At 45.0% G+C, this 20957-nt stretch overlaps 2 protein-coding genes across 2 annotated transcripts in view; both read right to left on the bottom strand.

The window, feature by feature from the left end:
* NAGLU (N-acetyl-alpha-glucosaminidase) overlaps positions 1–7206 on the bottom strand; it is a 32580-nt gene extending 25374 nt beyond the window's left edge. Inside the window, exons 1-2 of the mRNA XM_054993233.1 lie at positions 6794–7206; positions 2122–2269 (exon numbers count right to left, since the gene is read on the bottom strand). Coding sequence (XP_054849208.1) covers positions 2122–2269; positions 6794–7206 — 561 coding nt within the window. The remainder of the gene's footprint in view (positions 1–2121; positions 2270–6793) is intronic.
* Positions 7207–13291: 6085 nt separating this feature from the next.
* KAT2A (lysine acetyltransferase 2A) overlaps positions 13292–20957 on the bottom strand; it is a 31749-nt gene continuing 24083 nt past the window's right edge. Inside the window, exons 16-18 of the mRNA XM_054995497.1 lie at positions 20346–20409; positions 19305–19389; positions 13292–15886 (exon numbers count right to left, since the gene is read on the bottom strand). Of these exons, the coding sequence (XP_054851472.1) occupies positions 15693–15886; positions 19305–19389; positions 20346–20409 (343 nt within the window). The 3' untranslated portion in view covers positions 13292–15692. The remainder of the gene's footprint in view (positions 15887–19304; positions 19390–20345; positions 20410–20957) is intronic.

The raw sequence follows: 20957 nt of genomic DNA, 5'->3' as shown, positions 1-20957 counted from the left end.
TTTAAAACAAAGGGTCTAATGGGCTACTTTGGTAATCAGATTGTGATAAGTGACACCTCAGGAAGAGGGGACAAAAGAGGGAGGGGGAAATCCAAGTGGGCTGAAAGGATGTTCCAGCGGACAGGGCTTGTCCTGATGTCATCAGCTTCTGGAATGCGGAGGTTTCTTTGAGATGCATTCTCTAAGTGCTTGGGATGGTCGGCACTTAGTTCTTCTCCGGGGCGGCTCCTAAGATATGCAGAGCGGGGCGAGGGGCTCTCGCTGCGGACGTGGTGTGCCCGCTTCGCCGAAATGGCTTCCCAAAGCCGTCTTCTTCCCAGGGTCTTCTGGCTGCCTGAGAACATGGATGCCGGCTGGGCATAGCTGGGGCTGGATAGCAGGCTGCCCGGTAGCGAGGGCAAGCTCGGGGGCCGGCTCGCGGGAGGCTCCAGGCGGGAACTGACCAGGGAGCGCCTAGCCAGGCTCGCTGGAGGTTTCCCCGGCGGGCGCCCGGCTGCTAGCAGCGGCTTGGGCCCATATGAGGCAGGCTTCCATGGAGGCAGGGGGAACAACACTTTAAAACACAGTCCAAGGCAAAGAACAGGCACGGTCCGTGGTAGATGGCACTGCAGGCACGGGGCACACAGTCCAAATGCACACTGGGAAATCCAGATACAGGTCAGGGCAGGGTTGCCCAGAAAGAGAGTCCTTTGTGCAGTTATCCAAACATGGAGTCAGTAAACTACACAGTCTATAGCAGCAGCAGGGTAATTGACACGCAGGCAGGAAACTGACACGTGTATTAACACACACACGTGTAAAGCAGTCTTTGGTGTAGCAGTAAAACAGCAATGCAGGAAACTTTAACACAGTCCATGGCAGGCTTTAAAGCAGGGGAGGGGGCCTACTTGGCAACAAAACATCTTGAGATGTTCGGTTTCCTTCCTTCCTCCCTCCCTTCCCTTCCTTCTAAAGTTTTTCATTTTTTATTCCAAACAGTAGAAAAGAGCAAGAGCCCAGTAGCACCTATAAGACTAACAAGATTTGTGGTTGGGTATGAGCTTTCGTGAGCTGCAGCTCACTTCTTCAGATACTTCTTCAGATGTGGCTCACAAAAGCACATATCCTATCACAAATTTTGTTAGTCTTATAGGCAGTGCTTTTTTTTCCAAAAAAAATGTTTGACTCAAGAAAATCACCATAATACGTTTGGAGTTGGTTTAGTGGGAATTCCAACATTTTAAAATTTTTACTTTCTCCCATTAGATTCACAAAATGTTTAGGGGTATGTGTCCCCCTGCGTCCCCCCAGAAAAAAGGACTGCTTATAGGTACTATTGGACTCTTGCTTTTTTCTAATGCTATAGACAAACATGGCTACCCATCATGATCTATTCAAAACAGGTTTCTGACTTTTATGGCTGAAAAGCTATATAGCTGCAGTGGGACAGCTGACAGTCAAAACCCACATGCCACAGTGATGCTGGACTTTGGAAATGATATGCATACACGCACATTTGTGCTTTGTTATCCTACAAACATCCTCAACTTTGAGTCCCCTTTAATGCAGGGGAAGGTGGAATATAAGCGTTTCAAATACTAAACAGTCCCCAACCACTGCCCTTGAAGCTCTTTCCAATCTCAAACCATTCATTCTTTCTGCTTAACATTCCTTACCAAAAACAGCAAGTATTTTAAGCACCTGGGTGCACATGAACTGGTACTAACCAAATAGACTTACTTAAAGTATATAAGTAAATGAAGGTGCACAGCAACTTAATTACACTTCAAAAATTTTCCTTTTATGTGCCTTTCTCAAGGCTGATTAGACCCACCCAAAGATGAATCAAAGCCAAATGCCAATGTTTGACAACAGCTCGCCTTTGGGTTCTGGCACTATCCGACTAAAATTACTCCAGCTTCCTCCTCCTCTCCCCTTGTGTGCCTCATCTTTAATATCCTAAGCTAGAGGACTCTGCTTGCCTTCTTCTCAGTTATTATAGTGGTACTGAGGTTTTGTATACTGCATTTTAATTGACGGAAGCTGCTTTCAGAGAGTTTTTTAAATCTAAAAATCAGGATTTTTAAAAGAAAAAAATGAAATGATAAATTTATAGAATAAAATAAAAATCAGTTACTCCACCCGCTGCCAAATTGCTTCCTGCCCAGTGAATGCCAGCGCCATGTTTATGCCGTGGAGGGCCATCCAATCAATTTCTCGTTCCCACCGTTCCCAGTTCCACCAGACATAGGAGTAGCTTTGAGTGCAGACATTTTGGTAGAAGCGGAACCTGGAGAGAAAGAATAATACAGTTACCAGAGACTTTGGATCTGCCTTCCTAGGTAGCAGGTGGCTTGGCTCACTTGCTCACACCATCTGAAATTGTTTGCCGCTATCACACTTTTTCTATGTTGCAACTGCTCTCTGTTTGAGAAACACTGCAGCCAGGTTTTCCAAGATGAATGGGGGGAGCCTGCCTTCTCGGAGAGGCCTAGACCCTTGTGGTCTAGTCCAACTTTAGGGTTCTGATAGAAAAATGTTCAGTTTTTATCCCAAAGGATCCTGGGAACTGTGGTTTTTGAAGGTCACTAACTAATCTCCATCAGAAGATACCAAGGCTTTTTGCAGAACTACCATTCCCACAGTTTCTGGGGTCAGAGAAAAGCCAGAGGATTATCATGCCCCCAGTCAGGTGACAAAGGTGAGCTCAAGAGGAAGAGCAATGGACTATTTGATGTCGTTTTGCAAACTGAAGTGAGTGGAAATTGCAGTCAAAAGCAGGATTTCCAGTTATTTGGGGAGAAAAAAAGCTGGCAAATGGGGATTATTATTATTATTATTGATAAATATTAGAACTTATGCAAAAACAGCCAATATGCAAAATTCATGCAGATTGTAACTTTCTTGTGGCATGTTTTTTTACTTAAACACACACCCTACATGGACCGTTGTTCCAGTGTGGGTGATCCTCAAATCCCTGCCACAGTTGATATCTGAGGTTGCCCCACAGGTTGTACAAAGATGCGGGAAAGGCCTAGTCCTGCTGAGATGGACAGGGCTGTGTTTCAAGGCAACCCATGTTCCCTCTGCCTATGCCTGACTCATGCAAGGCTCACCAGGCTGCACAAGTAGGGCCTTTGTGCTAGGACAGAAGCAGATGCTAAGATGTGCTTAATACACTAACAGTAAATGGCACCAGTGTGTTATTATAAACAAAGTTACCCTTACCACAAGAGCTCTGCCTAAAGATCCAGCATGAAGCAGTGGTTAGAATGCTTGACTAAGATCTGGGAGATCCAGGTTTGAATCCCCACTCTGCCATGGAAGCTTGCTGAGTGGCCTTGGACCAATCATACTCTCTTAGCCTGACCTACCTCACAGGGTTGTTGTGAGGATAAAATGGAGAAAGGGAGAATACTGGAAGCCAATTTGAGTCCCCATTAGGGAAAAAGTACATGAAGTACTTACATTACATATTTACATTAAGTAAATATACATTAAGTAAATAAAATAAAAATAATGAACTGTGCTTTGGTGCTTCAAGTGGCAAGCAAAGCCCCTGGGTGATGGTTCTCCCAGAACTCCCCTGCTCTCCATGGGAAGAGTGCCTTCCAGCACCAACATACCAGTAGCCTCTCCCTTTTTCATGCGGCATGGAGAATCGGGTCACACAAGGCTCTACGTGCACCCAGCCAACATCAGTGTTCCTGCCAGGCTCTTACAAGCCAAGAGACGGCTTCTCTAACGAGCCCCCTTGCCATCTCTCCCCCGCAATGTCAGGGCCAATTGAGTTGACCTTGGAAAGAACAAGAACAGTAGACTGACGTGACTGCCAACACGCAAAGAGCACAGCGGCACAGACGGGATGTGGGTGTCCCAATGTTCACTCATATCGCAGGGATGGCTAGACCCAGTGAGACAAAAGGGAAGGGAAAGAGCCCCCTCCCCACAACCACACTTCCTGAGTTGTCTGGCAGTCCTTCACCACTTCCACCCCCACCAAACATTCTTGACTGGAGGTCACTTACTACTAAGAACGTGCCAAATCCTGAGATTCCTAAAAATAGGGAGAAAATGTTTGGTGCCATTTCTATCATTCTAGCTAATCTCGAGTATCAACCTCCTGTTAGGTTTTTTTTATTCTTTGACATGGTGCTAACAGTATGCAAGGAGCTGTAGAGTGGACAGACACCATCCCTTCTTGGACAGGTATCACCCACATTTTATTTGTGCTTGTACCAAGGCTGTGTCTAGATTAGCTTTGGTTGAGGCCCTTGAAATGCTCTGCGTAGCAAAAACTATTCAACAGCTATGCAATTGTATTTCAAGGCTGTGTCTGGATTAGCTTTGGTTGAGGCCCTTGAAATGCTCTGCGTAGCCAAAACTATTCAACAGCTATGCAATTGTATTTCTATTGGCCCAAGAGAAACTTAAAAACCTTGCTAGGCTAACATTCACTTGAATACAATCAGCATGAAATTTATGACTATTATACCCACTTTCCAGATGACAAGTGAGACTGAGGGAACTTACAGTTTATTTTGTACATTTTAATCACACCGTTCCTCCAAGGAGTTTAGGTACATTGTTCTGTGCTTCCCCATTTTATTCTCACAACAACCCTGTGAGGTAGGTCAGGTTGAGAGAGGGGGACTGATCCAAGATGGTCCAGTGAGCTTCCACGGCAGCATGGGAATCTGAATCCAGGACTCCCAGATCCTAGTCTGATACTTTAACTGCTACACCAGACTGGCTCCCAAATTTAGCTTTAAAACCAACAGGGTAATGGCTAAGAGATGAACCGGTGCCAAGGGGCAACATCAGGAGAAGGCCTTGGTCTCTACGCCCTCTTGTTGGCCCTCCACAGGAACTGGTTGACCACTGTGCGAGGCAGAATGTTGAACTAGATGGAGCACTGGTCTGATCCAGTTCTTAATCAGGACGCCAACTGGTCAAATCTAGTTTCTGCCATGAACTCAGTAGAGGGCTTTAGCCTCTCTGCCCCTGCCCCTGGGGCGTCTGGCTGGCCACTTCAAAAAAGGAGGATGCTGGACTAGTCGTGCCGTTAGTTTGATCCTGCAGCATTCTTTTCATGTTCTAAAAGAGTTTGGTGTACGGCTGAGAAATCCCACCCCCAGTATTCCAGAATATGCCAAAAATAAGGCGCTGGGGCCCAAACTCACTTGGAAATGCAGCTTTGGAAGTCAAAGCCAGTCTTTTGATCTCCAAGCCCTTTCTATCCAGTCTTGATTTCTGAAATAACTGCATTGGTCCAGAGAGGGGGGAAATTATCCTCTCTTTTTCCTACTAGTTATTTATTAGCAAGAGAGAGTGGCAAGACAAACTTTTGGCAAACCATATTGTTGTATCTTTTCTTAGAACCTACTTAGGTATCACAAAACAGCTTGAATGCTGTTGAGTGCTGCTTTTGTGATATTTTGGTTAGTCCCCATTTTTAACAAAAACAATCTACTGCACAACTTCTTCATGGATAGAGACTTCAGGCCTCTGACAGAAATCCAACCAGGACTGTTCTCTGTCCACATGAGCGCCTGAGGGATTTCCATCCTAACAGAGTTCTTAAAATGCTTGACTCTTATTTTGTGTTCTGCACATGCTCAGAGGTTCTCCTTGCACTTCATCACATGCCCAAGCTGAGACCTGATGTGCCCAAGTCAATACAGGAAATAAAACTGTATCTTCAGGATACAGTCTCTACATATGTTCATAATCTGCATCAACAATATCACATTTCCCGTGTGTATGTCTCTCTGTGTATAGTGTTTAGGGGAAATAACTTCAATTAGCTTTTAAAAATATGAACTGTTAATAGGCATGTTTTATGAATATACAAAAAACGGGAGAAAAAAGCAAGAGTCCAGTAGCACCTATAAGACTTAAGACAATTTTGGTAGGGTATGAGTTTTCATGAGTCACAGCTCACTTCTTCAGACACCAACTGTCTACTACTACAACAAACATGGCTACCCAGCTTGATCTATTCCCATACAAAAAAATGGTATGCTTATTATTAATGTACTGAGTCCTATGAAAACACAATACACAAGAGAAAGAGTCTAAACCAGAAAGAGTATCTACAGAGGATTATAAACATAGGCTGAAACAGAAAAATGTACATGTATTAGGAAAGTTCACAAATTTAAAAGGATTCTCTAATATTTGGATGAAGGCATTATATTACTGGAATAGGATATATGAACAATTTTCTCAATATGATTTTAACATTCTGGGACTTTCAGCGCAAGCCTATCAGGTTCACGCAGGGTTTACTCAGATGTAAGCCACAATACATTCAGAATAACTTAACAGATAAATATGAACAGATTGCAGTCTGTGATTAATTCTGGAGGGTAATTTGTGTTGAGAAAATCAAACAGTAGCCCATTGGCACATTAAAGCAATAGTATAGTTAGTGTCTCAGACTAGGATCTGGGAGATCCAGGTTCGAATCCCCACTCTTCCACAGAAGCTTGCTGGGTGACTTTGGGCCAGTAGCACACTCTTACCCTAACCTACCTCACAGAGTTGTGAGGATAAAATGGAGAAAAGGAGAACAAAGTAAGCAGCTCTAGGTCCCCACTGAAGAGAGAGGTAGAGTATAAATGAAAGAAGTTAAAGAGTAAATTTATTTCAGCATGTTTTCGAGAGACTGAGAATGTTGTTAGTCTTTAAGGCGCTACAAGTTAAGATATATAGTTGTTGAATGTTACGTAATACGTAATCAGAACATGTGAATACATTTTTTAAAAATTAAAAGCTGCACAAAGAAAATCCTCCTCTGGCATCGAATCACCTGTTGGGGCTGGTGACGAGGATCTCGGTGGGTACCGGAGGCAGACTGTCCGGGAGTCGGAGCTGCGAGCCGGACCAGGAGACGTGGCAGCCGCAGAAGTCCTTCAGGTAGCGGTAGATCCCCGAAGCAGCAGCCACTCCGCTGGAACCGGCGACGTCGACCACTCCCGGAGTCCTGGAGCTCAACCGGTAAGTGTCGAGTCCGCCCGGCCCGGCCAAGGAGCGGTTCACCGACACCGAGAAACCGGAAGCTGCCCGCGGGCCCACCAGCCTCTCCAGCAGCTCCCGCACCGCCGCTGCTTGCCGCTCGTCCGCCGCCTCCGGCTGCAGTCTGGCGATCGACTCCCACCACGGGGCGCGGGAAGCCCCAGCCGCCACGGCCGCCAAGAGAAGGACCAGCCCGGGCACCGCCATCGCAAGCCCCCCGCGGAGAAGCGACAGCAAAGCCAAAGTTCCAAAGCGCCGGCCTCTCCCCGCGCGTTTTAGCCAATCGACGGCCGAGCAGCCGTTGGGCGGAGCCCTCGTGGTCCTCTCGGAGACTCGGGATGTAGCCGAAAGGAGGGCTTTCTGAGATCAAAGGCTTACCAGTTTCCGAACAACGCAGAGTTCTTTATTCTGCTTCCATTCGCCTGTATGTGTCTTTTTAATTTCTTCAGCACATCCAAAAAGTTCTGGGCAGTGCACAACATTATCCATCCTTCCGTTTTAATCCTCACAACAGCCCTGTGAGGGAGGTAGGGCTGTCAAATATGCTGGGGGAAATTCCTGAAGATTTGGGAGTAGTGCCTCATTGCTTTTTTGTGTTGATGGTGGTGAAAGCCCTCAAGTCAAGAGTTGACTTATGGCAACCCGTGGTGGGGTTTCCTGGAGAGACTAACAGAAGTGGTTTGCCATTGCCTGCCTCTGCAGCCCTGGTCTTCCTTGGTGCTGTCCCATCAAATTACTAACCAAGGCCAACCCGGCTTAGCTTCTGAGATCTGAGGAGAACAGGCTCACCTGGACTATCCAGGTTAGCTATCCCTTTTCTCTAATTCTAGCCTAATGAAGGGTTGGTCCTAGTAAGACAGGGTGTGGCATTTTGTTTTGGATTTTTCTTTGAATAAAAAGTGGGGCTGGAACCTTTCTTTCTTTAGCTTTATCAAAACCAGGGTTTGAACCTCTGGTATCATTTTTTAATATGTAGGGGGAGAGAGGTACCTCTAACATGTTTCTTCTCAGAGTGACCACACCACCTAAAAAAATGGGGTTAAAATTAAAACAGTTCAAAACAACGAGTATAATATCCCTTGTTAGAACCAAATTGTCATAATGTAGCAAGCAAGCTTTCCGCTCTCATAGAACTCTTGATCAGGCTGGTCAAAAAAATGAAGGCAGGGTGGTTTCAGGGCATAATGGATAAGCCAGTCACACACTGTCAGCCTAACCTACCACACAGGGTTGTTGTAAAGATAAAGTGGAGGAGAGGAAAATGACATAAGCTGCTTTGGATCTCCACTGGGAAGACGGTAAATATGAAGTAATTTTTATTTGTGTCATTTATAGACCTCCTTTCTTGCGAAGATTAAAGGCAGGTTACACAGTGTAAATCAATATGATAATTAAGTGTCTGCTCTTTGCAGCCTTCATGTAATGGAGACCAGGAAGTGTTGCAGATTTAATCTAATTAAGCAGAGCAAAATGGATTTCAAAATGCACGAGAGATTATTGGGATGGGGAAGCATGTGTGTGTGAATACGCTTTCACACAAAACACAACTTTTCTTTTGACTTTAAAAAGATTATTTTAAAATGTCAGATGGACCTACATGGCTGTCAGCAATCTTGGTCAAAACATCAGGTTAGAAATCACAACTTCTTGGTTGACAGGCTTAAAAGCCCTAGTACTTTCTTTCTTAGAAACAAAAAACAGATGAGTTTAAGTTAGAGACTAGAGATGGGCATGAACCGAAATATGAATTAAAATTAAGCACAAACTAGGCTGGTTTGTCGTTCGTGAACCAGCGGTTTGTCAGATCCCATTTCTGACGAACCACCATGAACTTTAGGCTGGTTCATTTGGTTCGTTTTTTGGTTCATCACTGCAGACAGCCTGGTGCCAATCAATCAGTTTCCTAGGCAACAGGGGATGGACTTCCTGCAGACCTTCTGCTGACCCGGAAGTGAACTTCTGCTGGCCCGGAAGTGATGATTTTCTGACCTGGATGTGACATTTTCATGAACCAAACGAACCAGTTCGCAAACCAGGGGCAGGTTCGTGAAAGTTCATGGTTCATGAAATCTGACTAACCACGAATCACATGGTTTGGTTTTTTTCCAGTTCGTGCCCATCTCTATTAGAGGCTAGCTAGCAAAGATGCTCTACACATGCCCAGGATATGTTGCCTTTCATATACAGTTTCTGCAGCTGTGTCTTTTATTTTGTATATTCTGATACAGTCATTCATAGCTGTTTCCTGAATGCAACCCTATGAGCAATACCCCTGGGATATAGTCACTGGCAGCTGACTGTGCAGAATGCGGAAAGCTCCATTCTTTGGAGAACTTAGGAGACTGGACATTATGAGAAAGATGAAAGAGCGTGGCTTCGGTTTTTCCTTGTCTAGGCAACATGGGCATGAAATAAACCTGTTCACTAGCCAGTTCTGCCCTGATTTTCTGGAGGGTATGCTCCTCTTGTGAGTCCTATCATCGACATTTTAAATTGCGAGCTCCTTAGGACAGACTTTAGTTTACTTAACGCTCTCTTACTGTTTTGTTGATAAAGCAGAAAAGAGGATAATGTTGTGAGCCACTTCGGGTCCTCTTTGGGCAGAAAAGTATAAATGAATTAAAAATGTTCTTAGCAAATTGCACAGCTGCAGACCCCTTGCTCCAAACAGAACATGGTTCTACCTTTTAGATTGACAGCTTCATTCGCTCTGACTTCTGCAAACATTTTTTAGAAAATTTATATCCCACTTGTTCATTTTTAAAGAATGCAAAGAACAGCTTACAATGCTATCAACCAGAAAACCCCTAAAATCATAGTGACAGAGCCAAGTCAAAATGAACATAGTTTTGAAACAAGCATAGTTAAAAACATTTACTTGTTTTCTTTCTCCAGATGGGGTTCGAAGGGGTTCATTTTCAAGCTGGAGTAGTAGAATTAGGTCATGAACATACATATGTAAATGCTATCAAGTTTCAAGGAACTTATGGTGACCCGAGCAAGAGGTTTTCAAGACAAGTGAGAAGCTGAAGTGGTTTTCCATTGCTTTCCTCTGCAGAGTCTTCCAAGTACCAACACTACTTAGCTTCCCGGATCTGACAAGAGAGGGCTATAACCATGCCACCTTCCTACTCTGTAGTACAGGATTACATTGCATTGACATCCAAGGGAGGAAATCAAATAGTAAATAAACAGAAAATGTAGTATACTTGCCACTAAGCCACACTTTCACTCAACGATATCACCTGTTGACAGGACTGTATAACCGGGAAGAGAGAATGCTGGAGTCAGGTCTTTGTTAATGAATTTTGGGGTAGCCCCGATTGCCAATTAAAACTCATTCATCGGGGCTGCTCAAAGCCTGTGAGAAAATCCTTCTTACACCCTGTGTTTTGCATTTCTGCTCCTGCAATTATTATAACATCATAATATGGAGGCCATGAAAAGGGCGAGTTTACTTCCACTATACATAGACGAATTGTTTATATCCAGAGGTATTCAGTCCCGGCCTTGGGTATTCTTTCCCAGTTATGTTTTGAAATTAATGGTGCCATCCAAGAATGTTACTCTTACTGTGTTCCTTTCGATTGCTGGCTATGACCTGTCAATCCACACTGTTCAGAAGATCATGTACCTCGACTTGATTGTTTGTAAGAATTGGCTGTTTGTTTACAGAACTGTATGAGATCTTGTAACTGTATACATTTTTGTCTATGTCGATTGAAAGATATAAAATACTGGTGCTGATGCTTTCCTGTATACATTCAGTTACTTAATGGACTGCATTAGGCTTATTGCTAAATAAACCTTTTATTTCTATGATCATCAAGTTTAAATGCAATAGTGGAATTCAAACCAACATAGTGCTGGTTTGAGGACCAGCCACTTAACCGCTATGCTACAGGGTTGCCGGCATAATTACTCACTAACGACTAGATGCTGCGGACATAAAAACTGTCGCCGTACTTCCCTTTTTGAGGGATTCCCAGAAATATCTGGTTGGAATTAGGATGCTTCAATAGATGGACTCTAGGTCTGATCCACCAGGGCTCCACTTATGATATCTGTGACTTTGGAAGCATTTTGCTACTGAAATTAATTTGTTAGGAGGAACTGAAGGCAACAAGTAATCCTTTAAAGCCACACTGCAGAACAGTGCTGAAGAGGGAGTCAGGAAAAATGGCATGGAATTTATTTCAGTCAGTAATGCCAGAAACAGAGATCCCAAGCCACCAGGAAAATCTGAAACTTTAGACAAAGCTTGGCTTAGAAGAACTTGGAATATACTAAAGGAGAGACTTCCTATTGGATGCATGTTTGCAACTACTGGGGCAGTAGCTCAAAGGCATCTGGCTGTCATGGCAGTGGTAGTTTTTACTCACTTCTCTGTGGCCAGCTTGCTCCCCTCCCAGCAGCAAACTGGACATTGGGAGGAGAGTACAGAGACTGCAGAGAAGTATGGGGAATTGCTGGAGAGGACAGGGTCTTTACTTGTATCCCTGGCACAATACCCCATACCTCAGGGAGGCTGCCACTGACCCATGCCTGTTTCAGTTTGGAAACTCCCTGTAAACATCATTGGGAAATAACCTTGCCCACCTTCCTGAAATATGGGGTGGGTGCCATGTTGGAGAATGGTGCTCTGAAGAGCCACAGGTGGCTCCCAAGCCACTGAATGAGTATCACTAACATAAGGTGTAGTTTCTCCATTACTCTATGTAGTTGACACTCAGTGTTAGATCTGGGGAAGGAAAGCAAGTAATGAACCTTTTCCAGAACCAGTGGAGCCGGCTGAACCTGAAAGAAAGCCATGATGTGAATTTACTAACTGGCCCAGCAAAACCTTTGGTTCAACCACTGACTCTTTTGGAATTCCATTTCTTTAAAAATGTTCACTCAGAACACTGAGATACAAATATGAGACTTGGCACACATGTAGAGAGCAGAAGTTACATTTCCAGGATGGAGTTTGGCTTGACACGAACACGCATCACCAAGGGTAGTAGCTCTGTGGGGGAGGATCTGCTTTCCACATGGAAGGTCCCAGGTTCCATCTCTGGCAGTTCTACTTACAAGGACCTCAGGTTGTGGGTGTTAGAAAGACTTTTCTCTTCTGGAGAACTGCTGCTGCTCAGAGTAGACAATATTGAACGAGATGGACCAAGGGCCCAACTTGATAAAAAGGTGGCTTCGATTTTTCGTATATGACTTTCAATAGCTAAGGGATTCACTCACTTGAATAATCCTTCTCCACAAGGAAAATTACACAAACAGCACAAATTATTTGTTCTGGTCAGAAAATTCAGTTCTTCTGGGTACTGAGTCTTTCAGCTACACAATCAATGACGAATAGTATAAAATGCTGAAAAAGGACTTAAGAAATAATATGGACATTTAACCCACTGTTTCACCAAAGGCTGCAGCAAGAACAGACTCAAAGTAAGACTCTTAGAAACACCTCTTTTCTATTCCTCCCCTCTCATCGAATCAGATTCACAGTTTCTGTACTAAGTTGATAAGAGATGTTAAGTTTGATTCAGAGGTCAGAAGGTCTAAGGGCCAAACTACAAGTGACGCCTGATACTAGTTGGACACTTGTCAGCTTCCCTCAAGTTTTGATGGGAAATGTAGGCATCCTGGGCTTGCAGCTTGACTCTCCGACTGCTGTCCAATGGACTTTTCAACTACATTTCCCATCAAAACTTGAGGGAAGCTGACAAGTGTCCAACTAGTGTCAGGCGTCACTTGTATTTTGGCCCTAAGGCAAGGGTCCTCAACTTGGTGCCCAGGAGTGCCATGTTTCCCACTGACATGTTTGCTCATGTCCGCAAAGACTTTTTAGAAAGTTGGTGGGGCTTTAGTCCAGCAAGGTCTCTGATTGGCCACTGGAGATTTGATCGGCTGTGCAGATTTTTTTAAATGTTGCTTTGGCAGCAGCTGCCATCATAGCACAAGGATCTTCACTGTGTGACTGAAGGTGACTGTGGCACCCTTTCTGTGGCTGATTCTGCCTCCTGTGGCAGCTATTTTGTGGCAGCCATTTTGTTGTTCCGTCCACCAGGCCATGTGGGATTTCCAAAGGTGCCCCTCAGGCTCAAAACTTTGTAGACTTGTGCTCTAAGAGATCAAATTTGTCTACAAAATAACCATTAGACTAGACCCAAGAAGACCCTGCTTCCACATTAAATTTACCAAAGGCCCTAAGCTAGTAAAACATTTAAATACAATAGTTAAGCACAAAACTCATGATTTTTGCATATAATATGAAAAAGAAAAAAAGAAAGCAGCACTCTTTTTATTGCAGATATGTTCTTTATTTTTTTCCCCTTTCAAATGTTAAAAAAAATGGAATGGCAACGTTGCTGAAAGGCCCAAAATGGCAGAGTGAGGCTCTGCAATTGTATAGATTAAGCACACAAAATGTGGTGGAGATAATAAGGCAACAGTCACTTAAGAGAAGGCAGCTGGAACATCACTGAAATACTTCCTCCTCGCCATTTCCCTATTACAGGGTTCCTTTGGAGGCATATGGAGCAAACCTCTCTCGTAACAAAAGGAAAGGGGGGGGGGGTGAGAGAATGAGTTTGAACAAAGTTGAAGGGCTGGGGCCAAATGGGAAGAGCTTAACCTTGTTCCCATTGTGACCAAAAGATGCTGCTTTGATTCGTACTCACAGATGCTTCGACTGCAATGGGAGGTTATGTTCTGCACCAAACCTAGATCAGGTCACTGGACACATGCATCCAGGCAAAAGGGGGCTTCCAGAGACAGCTACTTAGCTCCAGCCACAGTTATGGGTTCCTGCCGGACGGATCATAACAGGCAGGAAGCAAAGTGGAGTTTGTATCAATTACTGGCTACTGAATCAGTGGCATGCGGCCTCTCCATTCCCCACTTCCTGAAATGGCTCAGTTGAATAAAGATGCAAGAAGGGAGAGAGAAGCGAATCAAATGAGGCAGCAAACCTTTTCATTTTCTCTCTGGTTTCAGGCAGTGCAGAAGGTTGTGAAAAGAAGAGGGCAGCTAGCTCACTACCAACGATATTCTTTACCATTCAGTGTTTTTCATATGTACTCCTCCACAACTCTACTATATAGTGACAATTCTATAATTCTTATGGGGTTAGTGTTAACCACTCATAGAGCGAAAGGTACAGCTACTACAGATGATTCTTCAAAGCAAGGAAAAAAGTTATTTTAATTTTTCCATAAAGTGGCACAGCTATTAACCGTCCAAAAAACTGCATGAGAGATAAGCAGGTGTGTACACTTGCTAATTTATCATAAGTCATTGGGCAATGCACGAATTTCTGGTTAAAGAACCAAAACTGGATGCTCCTTCACGAAACAAAACCGCACAGCCTGCAAAAGAGACACGTGTTGTGTGTGGGGTGCTGGGGAACTAAAGCCACAGATGCACTCCAAGGAAGCACCAATCTTAGAAGGAAAAAGGCCTGGCTTGTTTTCATAGATGAGGGCAAGAGGCCCAAGTGCAGAAACAACCGTCTCAGTTGGCGGCATTGTTCAGATGGGCTGAGGAGATTAGTCAGTGCATGGTGATAGGGGGAAATAATTAGGAATGATTCAGAAGTTGTGGGGAGAGGAGATGAACAGGGTGTCAGGCATGTCTATAACGGGATATCTGCAAGTGTCCCATGAAAAGAGTCAAACTTTGAAAAACATACATAGCCTCAACTCTGGAGTCAGCACAGTAACCCTCTCAGAAAATACTCAGTAATGAAGGCTTGAGCCAGTTTGGTGTCGTGGTTAAGAGAAAATACTCAGTAATGGCAGGATATGGGGGAGGGGAGGGAGCCTTCAACCTGCCACCACTAAAAATAGTCCCACCTCAGCTTTGTCTGAGGGCTAAGATCAATGGCTGGCAACTAGGCTCAATGTGATCAATGAAGGCCTGGAAGGACCTTCCTGTCCTTTTCTTCCACTTTGCTCTATCACCTACCTCCTGGAACCAGATCCAATTTTGCCTGAGGCTTAAAAGGTTCCTTCTCTTTGTAGGAAGTGCAGCAGCGAAGACACCTATGGGACACCACGAACAGGCCAAGAGGAAGGCACCAGTCCAGATAATTCCTCTCCAGTTGTGCTTAACTGAGGAGAAATTCCCTATTGCTTGAATCTGTGGAATGCCCTCCTTCCCATGGCCCCTTTTTAACCCTTCATCTCTACATTCACACGTCAAGAGGAAATGGCTGAAATTGAAAAAGCAAGGGACGGAGTGTAGGCCCACAAAATTCTCCCCAGGTTGGGATGTAGGGAATGAGAGAAAAATCAAGTCTGGAGGGACAAAGGAGGGGGGATGACTGTAATGGGACCCTCATTAGATCCCTAATATCAACACAAGGATTCAGAAGTACTCCCAGTTACTCTCTTCTGGAAAGGAAGACCCAATGGACGGAGTGATAAGGCTCAGAAATTAACACGGCTAAGGTTGCACATCCCGGTCTGTTGGAGGGGTAAGGATGAGACAATATCTATGTCCCCACCCCGCTTCTCCAATCACATCAGGGGAAAACCCCCTCAGATCCAGCCACCCACATCTGGATTTGTGCGTGAGACGCGGCAGAAGGCAGCAAGGAAAAAGTCCGGCTCTTCATGAGCCAGAAGAGTTTTTGACAAGATGGAAGAGTGGAGGTGGAAGTCCCTCAGGGGCAGGGGTGAGGTGGGGTCTGGTGCTCCCTACTTGTCGATGAGCCCCCCTTCTTTGAGCTTGAAGTAGAAGAACTTCTCCAGGGTGTTGGCACACTTACAGTAGTCGCTCTCAGATGGGTTGTATTCACGGCAGTTGGTGATGATGCGCTGTAGGTCGGCAATGAAAAGCTTCTTAGTGACGTAGTAGCGGTTCTTCAAGCGCTCAGTCATCGTCTTGAGGTCTGCAAAATGAGGACAACATTTAAGAAAAGGAGGAAGGATGGCATTTGAGGGGAAAACTGCAGAATTACAGAATACACACCCTGCCAGTTCTGCAGCTGGTGGTTTCCACATGGGACCAGGCACGTGTGGTTTCTCCCTTGTCACTGTGGAGTACTGGCAGCTGCAGCAGCAACAGGGCTTCTCGTGGCAGGTTTCCTCACCCTGATCCCTCAGCATCAGCCACCCCCACCCCCACTCAGCAATTTAATATTGTTATATAGGGGTCACCTGCATTTCCAGCATTTTTCAAAAGTAAATTTCTAGCCCCTTTTGCTATGGAGATATGCCTTTCCTCTTATATCTCCACAATGAAAGGTACTAGAGACATATTTTTTAAAAAGAAAGCCGGGAAGTCATGGGACCTGTTATACATATTGCTATAATGTTATATTGATATAACCTGCCTTCCAATTGTTAGCAGTCAGACCCCTCCTCCCGCTGAGAGGCAGTTTATAGATATACCATAAACACCGTTCCTCAAATATCTTAATTGCAAGACGTTGCCTGGCCTGAAATGAAATAAAATGGAGGCCATCTAGGTAAGAGCCTGGGAAAATATTTTAGAAGGGGGGTCAGAGTGACTGACTGACTAAAGACCCCCTCCATGCCCCAGAGAGACACACAATTTAGGGGCCTCCCAAGAACCTCTTGACTAATCTCATCCACACCTGGCCTCACTTGCCCTCACCCATTTACCCTAATTAAGTACAACCTAACACTATTCACCAAACCTGGTTACTTTTCCTAACTGGTACTCACAGGGTCATCAAGCACTGTTGACACTCATTTTCCGCCTCTGGAAAACCCATCAAGTTATTGTATTTGCGGCGAAAATGTGAGTTTGTCCCAGGGAGCATTTTGTCCTGTATCTAGAATCCCTAGCCACCAGTGTGTGTGTGTCTTCTGAGACCCAGACATACACCCCCAAATCGTTTGGGCCTCCTCTTCTCTCCATGAAGCATTGGTCGTTTCGCTGCCTCCATGGACCTCCACCTTCGAGACTATAGTTATAGCCTTCCTTGAAATTGCTTTCTCCCCTCTCCTCCCTGATTTCCTCTTAGTTAGCCTTGTATGTGCTCTGTGTATGATTGTGTGTTTGCCCTTTCATTTCACTTTTAATAAAAACTTTTCTGGTTGAACATCTGGATGGTTTATTTCGACAGTTCTCTAAGGGAACAATCTCTGTAAACATTGGTGGAGAATACCAGTTACCCTTCTCGTTTTGTCTCCTTTAGCTAATTTCCCCCAATTAATTAAGAGACTGCCTGTTTGGGTAACACAATAACAAGTGAAGAAATGGCCTTGACATCGTCAGGGGAAATGCCTGCCATGTGGGTAGGAAAGTCCAAACTTTCTCACCTGCATGGCAGCCATCCAGGCTTTCCTGCAATCTTTCCCAAAACTTTGCAGCAAAGCAGATCTGAGAAAGATCAGAGAAAAGCCAGGGAAACCCTAGGAGGTGCACAAATGTACCATGAAGTTGTGGGGAAACAGGGGACCCCCCCCCCCAACTTCCCAACAGCATTGAACCTGAGCCAAATACCCCTTGTGGACATGGCCCTTGTCTCGAACCAGTTGTAAGGTGGAGCGCTGGGAGGATTTGCACTCCCAGCACTGAAGGAAGGGGGTGTGATGCACATAAAGGAGGACATTAAGAGGCAGCAACAAAGACATGGTAACTGCCATCAACACAGTGCAGGCGCACAACTACTGAAAAGACTGCAGAACCCAGCATGGGTGCTGGTGATGACATCACTTGCGGGCACCAGGTTCTACTCCTGGTTCAGTAGCTAAGCTTTGCCACTGCCTAATGCCCTCCAGGAAGAGCATCCCATCCATGTGTGTAATCTTCCTGGCACTGCATCCCATGAGCCACTGCAGTCACGGCCTACATCTTATTAGCCTAGGGATGGCAGCAACTTTGAGTAAATGCAGGCAAACAGTAAGTCGTTTTTAGGCGAGCTTAGGGGATACTTGCCTTTTTAACATGTGAGAGAAGCTGGAATTCAAAGACACTCACAAAGCTGCCTTATTCCAGGTCAGACCCACGGTCTTTCAAGGCTGGCATTGTCTGCTTTGACTAGCAGGTTGATGTTTTTAACTGGAGGTGCCAGGGATTGAGCCAGCGATCTTCTGCATATAAAGCTGATGCTCTCCTGCTGAGCCACAGCCCCTGATAATGAATACTGAGACCAAGCTAATCTTCATCCTTGAAATGCAGACTTGGGTTCTGTGCATGTATGCAAAGCAGATGCTCTGCCACTGAGTCACAGCCTCTCCCCTAAACTAAGGAGCACATGAAGCTGTCTCACCCTGAGTCAGACTCCTGCTCTGTCAAGGTCAGTACTGTCTACTCTGATAGGCTGCAGTTCTCCAGGGTCTTTCATATCACTTACCTGAGCATTTTAACAGGAGATGCTGGGATGGAACCTGCGACCTTCTGCATGCAAAGCAGATGCTCTACCACTGAGCAACAGCCCCACAGATGACAGGAAGGGCTGTAGCTCAAGGGCACAGCACACGCTTTGTGTGCAGAACGCTCCAGGTTCATGCCCCATCAGCTCCAATGAAAGAATCACAGGTGGCAAAGCTGGGAAAGGGCCTACCTTGAAGAGCCAGTTGGGAGCTAGATGTACCAAAGCTCAGTATAAGGCAGCATTTGTATCAGAAAATACGTTGTGTTTGGGCAAAAGGTTCTAAAGGGGATCAGGATAGGACTATCAGTGGCTACTAGTCATGGTGACTAAAGGGAACCTCTACATGCAGATGCAGTAAATCTCTGATACCCAGCACCAGGAGGCAACATCAGGGGAAAGCCTGATCCCTTGCGCCCTGTTAGCTGGCCCTTCAGGGCAACTGGCTGAATGCCGTGTGAGACAGGATGCCGGACTAGGTAGACCACGGGTCTGATCCAGCAGGACTCTTTTTATGTACTTAAGTTATCTTATGAACGTATGTTAATCTCCTGTATCTTCACTTAAGCAGCAGGAGCTAGGAATGACACCCTGGTGGGCCAGTGCTGGTCAGAATATTAAGCACTGAGTCAGTCAGACTTACAGCTTGACTTGGTATAAAGCGGGTCCATAGGACACTTATTTTTAAGTTCACCTTTGCATCTGCGAGAGCTGAAAACTTCTGTGCTTTGGAATCCAAAGCATTTTTCTCAGCAGGAACTAGATGGGCACTTTGGCTGGTATAGTGAGTCAGATTCCCCAGTTTCATATTATGAATACAACCATAGACTAAACTGTTTCCCTAAGGTTAGCCATCCTTGAGCAACAACTATTTTCATATCCACTGCGACTCCACCTTCCCTCCCAGCAGGTCTAAAACATTTGCACCCTCCTCGAATAAAGAGGGTGAAATCCAGCCACTTACCAATGGGGAAACGGATGATCTCATAGTAATCGGGAGCCTCAGATTTCTTTACTGGTTCCATGAAAGGCCAGGCACTGGGGTGGGTCTGGCAGGTGGGAGAAAGTCAATGTTATTAGCTAGTAAAGTCTCAACAATCCTCCAAAGAGGAATAATAAAGCATATTTTTATTAAAACTAAATAAAATTCACAATGAGACGCAAGCTTTGTGAGTGCACAGAACTCTTCCTTCGGCTGAATATAAAAAGATGTTTCTGGCAGAGAGCTTGTCTTTTAACTTTTTTAAAACATTCAGCCTAAGGAATAATTCTGTGTAATTCAACAGCTTACATGTTATATTATGAATATGGGTGAATTGATGGGATGTCTCCCTTGACAGTCCCACTCCCAAAGGCCATCATCTTTTAAAATTTGCTTTGGAAAACCCTTCCAGAACATTCAGTGTCACAGTTCTGGGAGTTTTCACTGTTCAACAATGAGAGTGATGTCTTAAGAGCAAATGGGGAAACTAGTATTTCCTGGAGAGCAACCTGTAAACGTGCCCAGTTTATGCTTACAACAAAGTTCTGAATCAGTGCATCATGGCTAACTTGCAGGTTCCAAAATGCCTCTATAGAAAATCCCATCTACCTGCACACATTCAGAAATCATGCCAGATTTGTAGGAAAAATTCAAAACTTATTTTAAGGCAAGGCTTTTTTCCCGATAGAGCAACCAACACTCTATTGTAACAGTCTAGACCAGGGATCCCCAATCTTGTTAAACCTATGGACACTTTTTGGATTTTAAGAAGAGGCAGTAGGGACCCCCCTCTCCTCCCCCACCCCAATAAAATGGCTGGCAGGGAAAATCACAAAATGTTCAGACATTTCTGAAGGTACACTCCCTCCAGACAAAAAGTGGTGCCTCCCAGCCTCTTCGGAAGTAACTGCTGTTTCAGAGAAGTGGAAGAAAACCAGGCCAGGCAAACACAGTGGCAGGCACCATGCAGGGGATCACTGCATGAGACAAATCCTCCCAACATCCCCCCCAAGGCCAAGTCACCTTGATTTGTGCTAGGAGATTTTTCAAAGTGGTATACAACTGGTCTGGATCTTTGAGTTCCTTCCTGAAAGACAGAGAATCCAAGTCAGCTGCTATGAAAGACTTAACTTCCCTACACCTCCTGCCCCCCTCTAGAAATGGCAACACTACTTGGCTGCAATGTCCCACATGCCCACTGAAAAAGCTCAGGAAGCATCCCCCCCATTCCTTTTTGCAAAGCTAGGAAAGAGACCTTTATAAATCCCCAATGTAGCTTCTTACAAGTTATATGACAACTGTGGATGATCCATCAAGCAGCCAGGGTGCATCACAGGGGATGATGTTAGCCAAGGGGAAAGATGTACCCCAACTCCCACAATGCACCAGGACAGCTTGGTACATAGTAATTTAATCAACAGCTGTTTGTAGATGCTGGAATGGGCTTGATCTCATCAACTGGGGCCTACTGGAGCCAGCGTAGGGTAGCAACAAAGAGGGCTGGACTTTGATTGAGGTGACCTCAGGTCAAATCCCTACTCAGCCATGAAATTCCCTGGATAATGCTTAGGGTCAGTCAGCCTAACCTACCTCACAGGGTTGTTGTGAGGCTAAAGTATGGAACAGGGGCAGAAA

The sequence above is a fragment of the Eublepharis macularius genome, chromosome 12 (assembly GCF_028583425.1).
Source record: "Eublepharis macularius isolate TG4126 chromosome 12, MPM_Emac_v1.0, whole genome shotgun sequence".
Lineage (NCBI taxonomy): Eukaryota > Metazoa > Chordata > Lepidosauria > Squamata > Eublepharidae > Eublepharis > Eublepharis macularius.
Note: the sequence above shows the minus strand (reverse complement) of the source record. Positions and strands in the feature narration are given on the sequence as shown.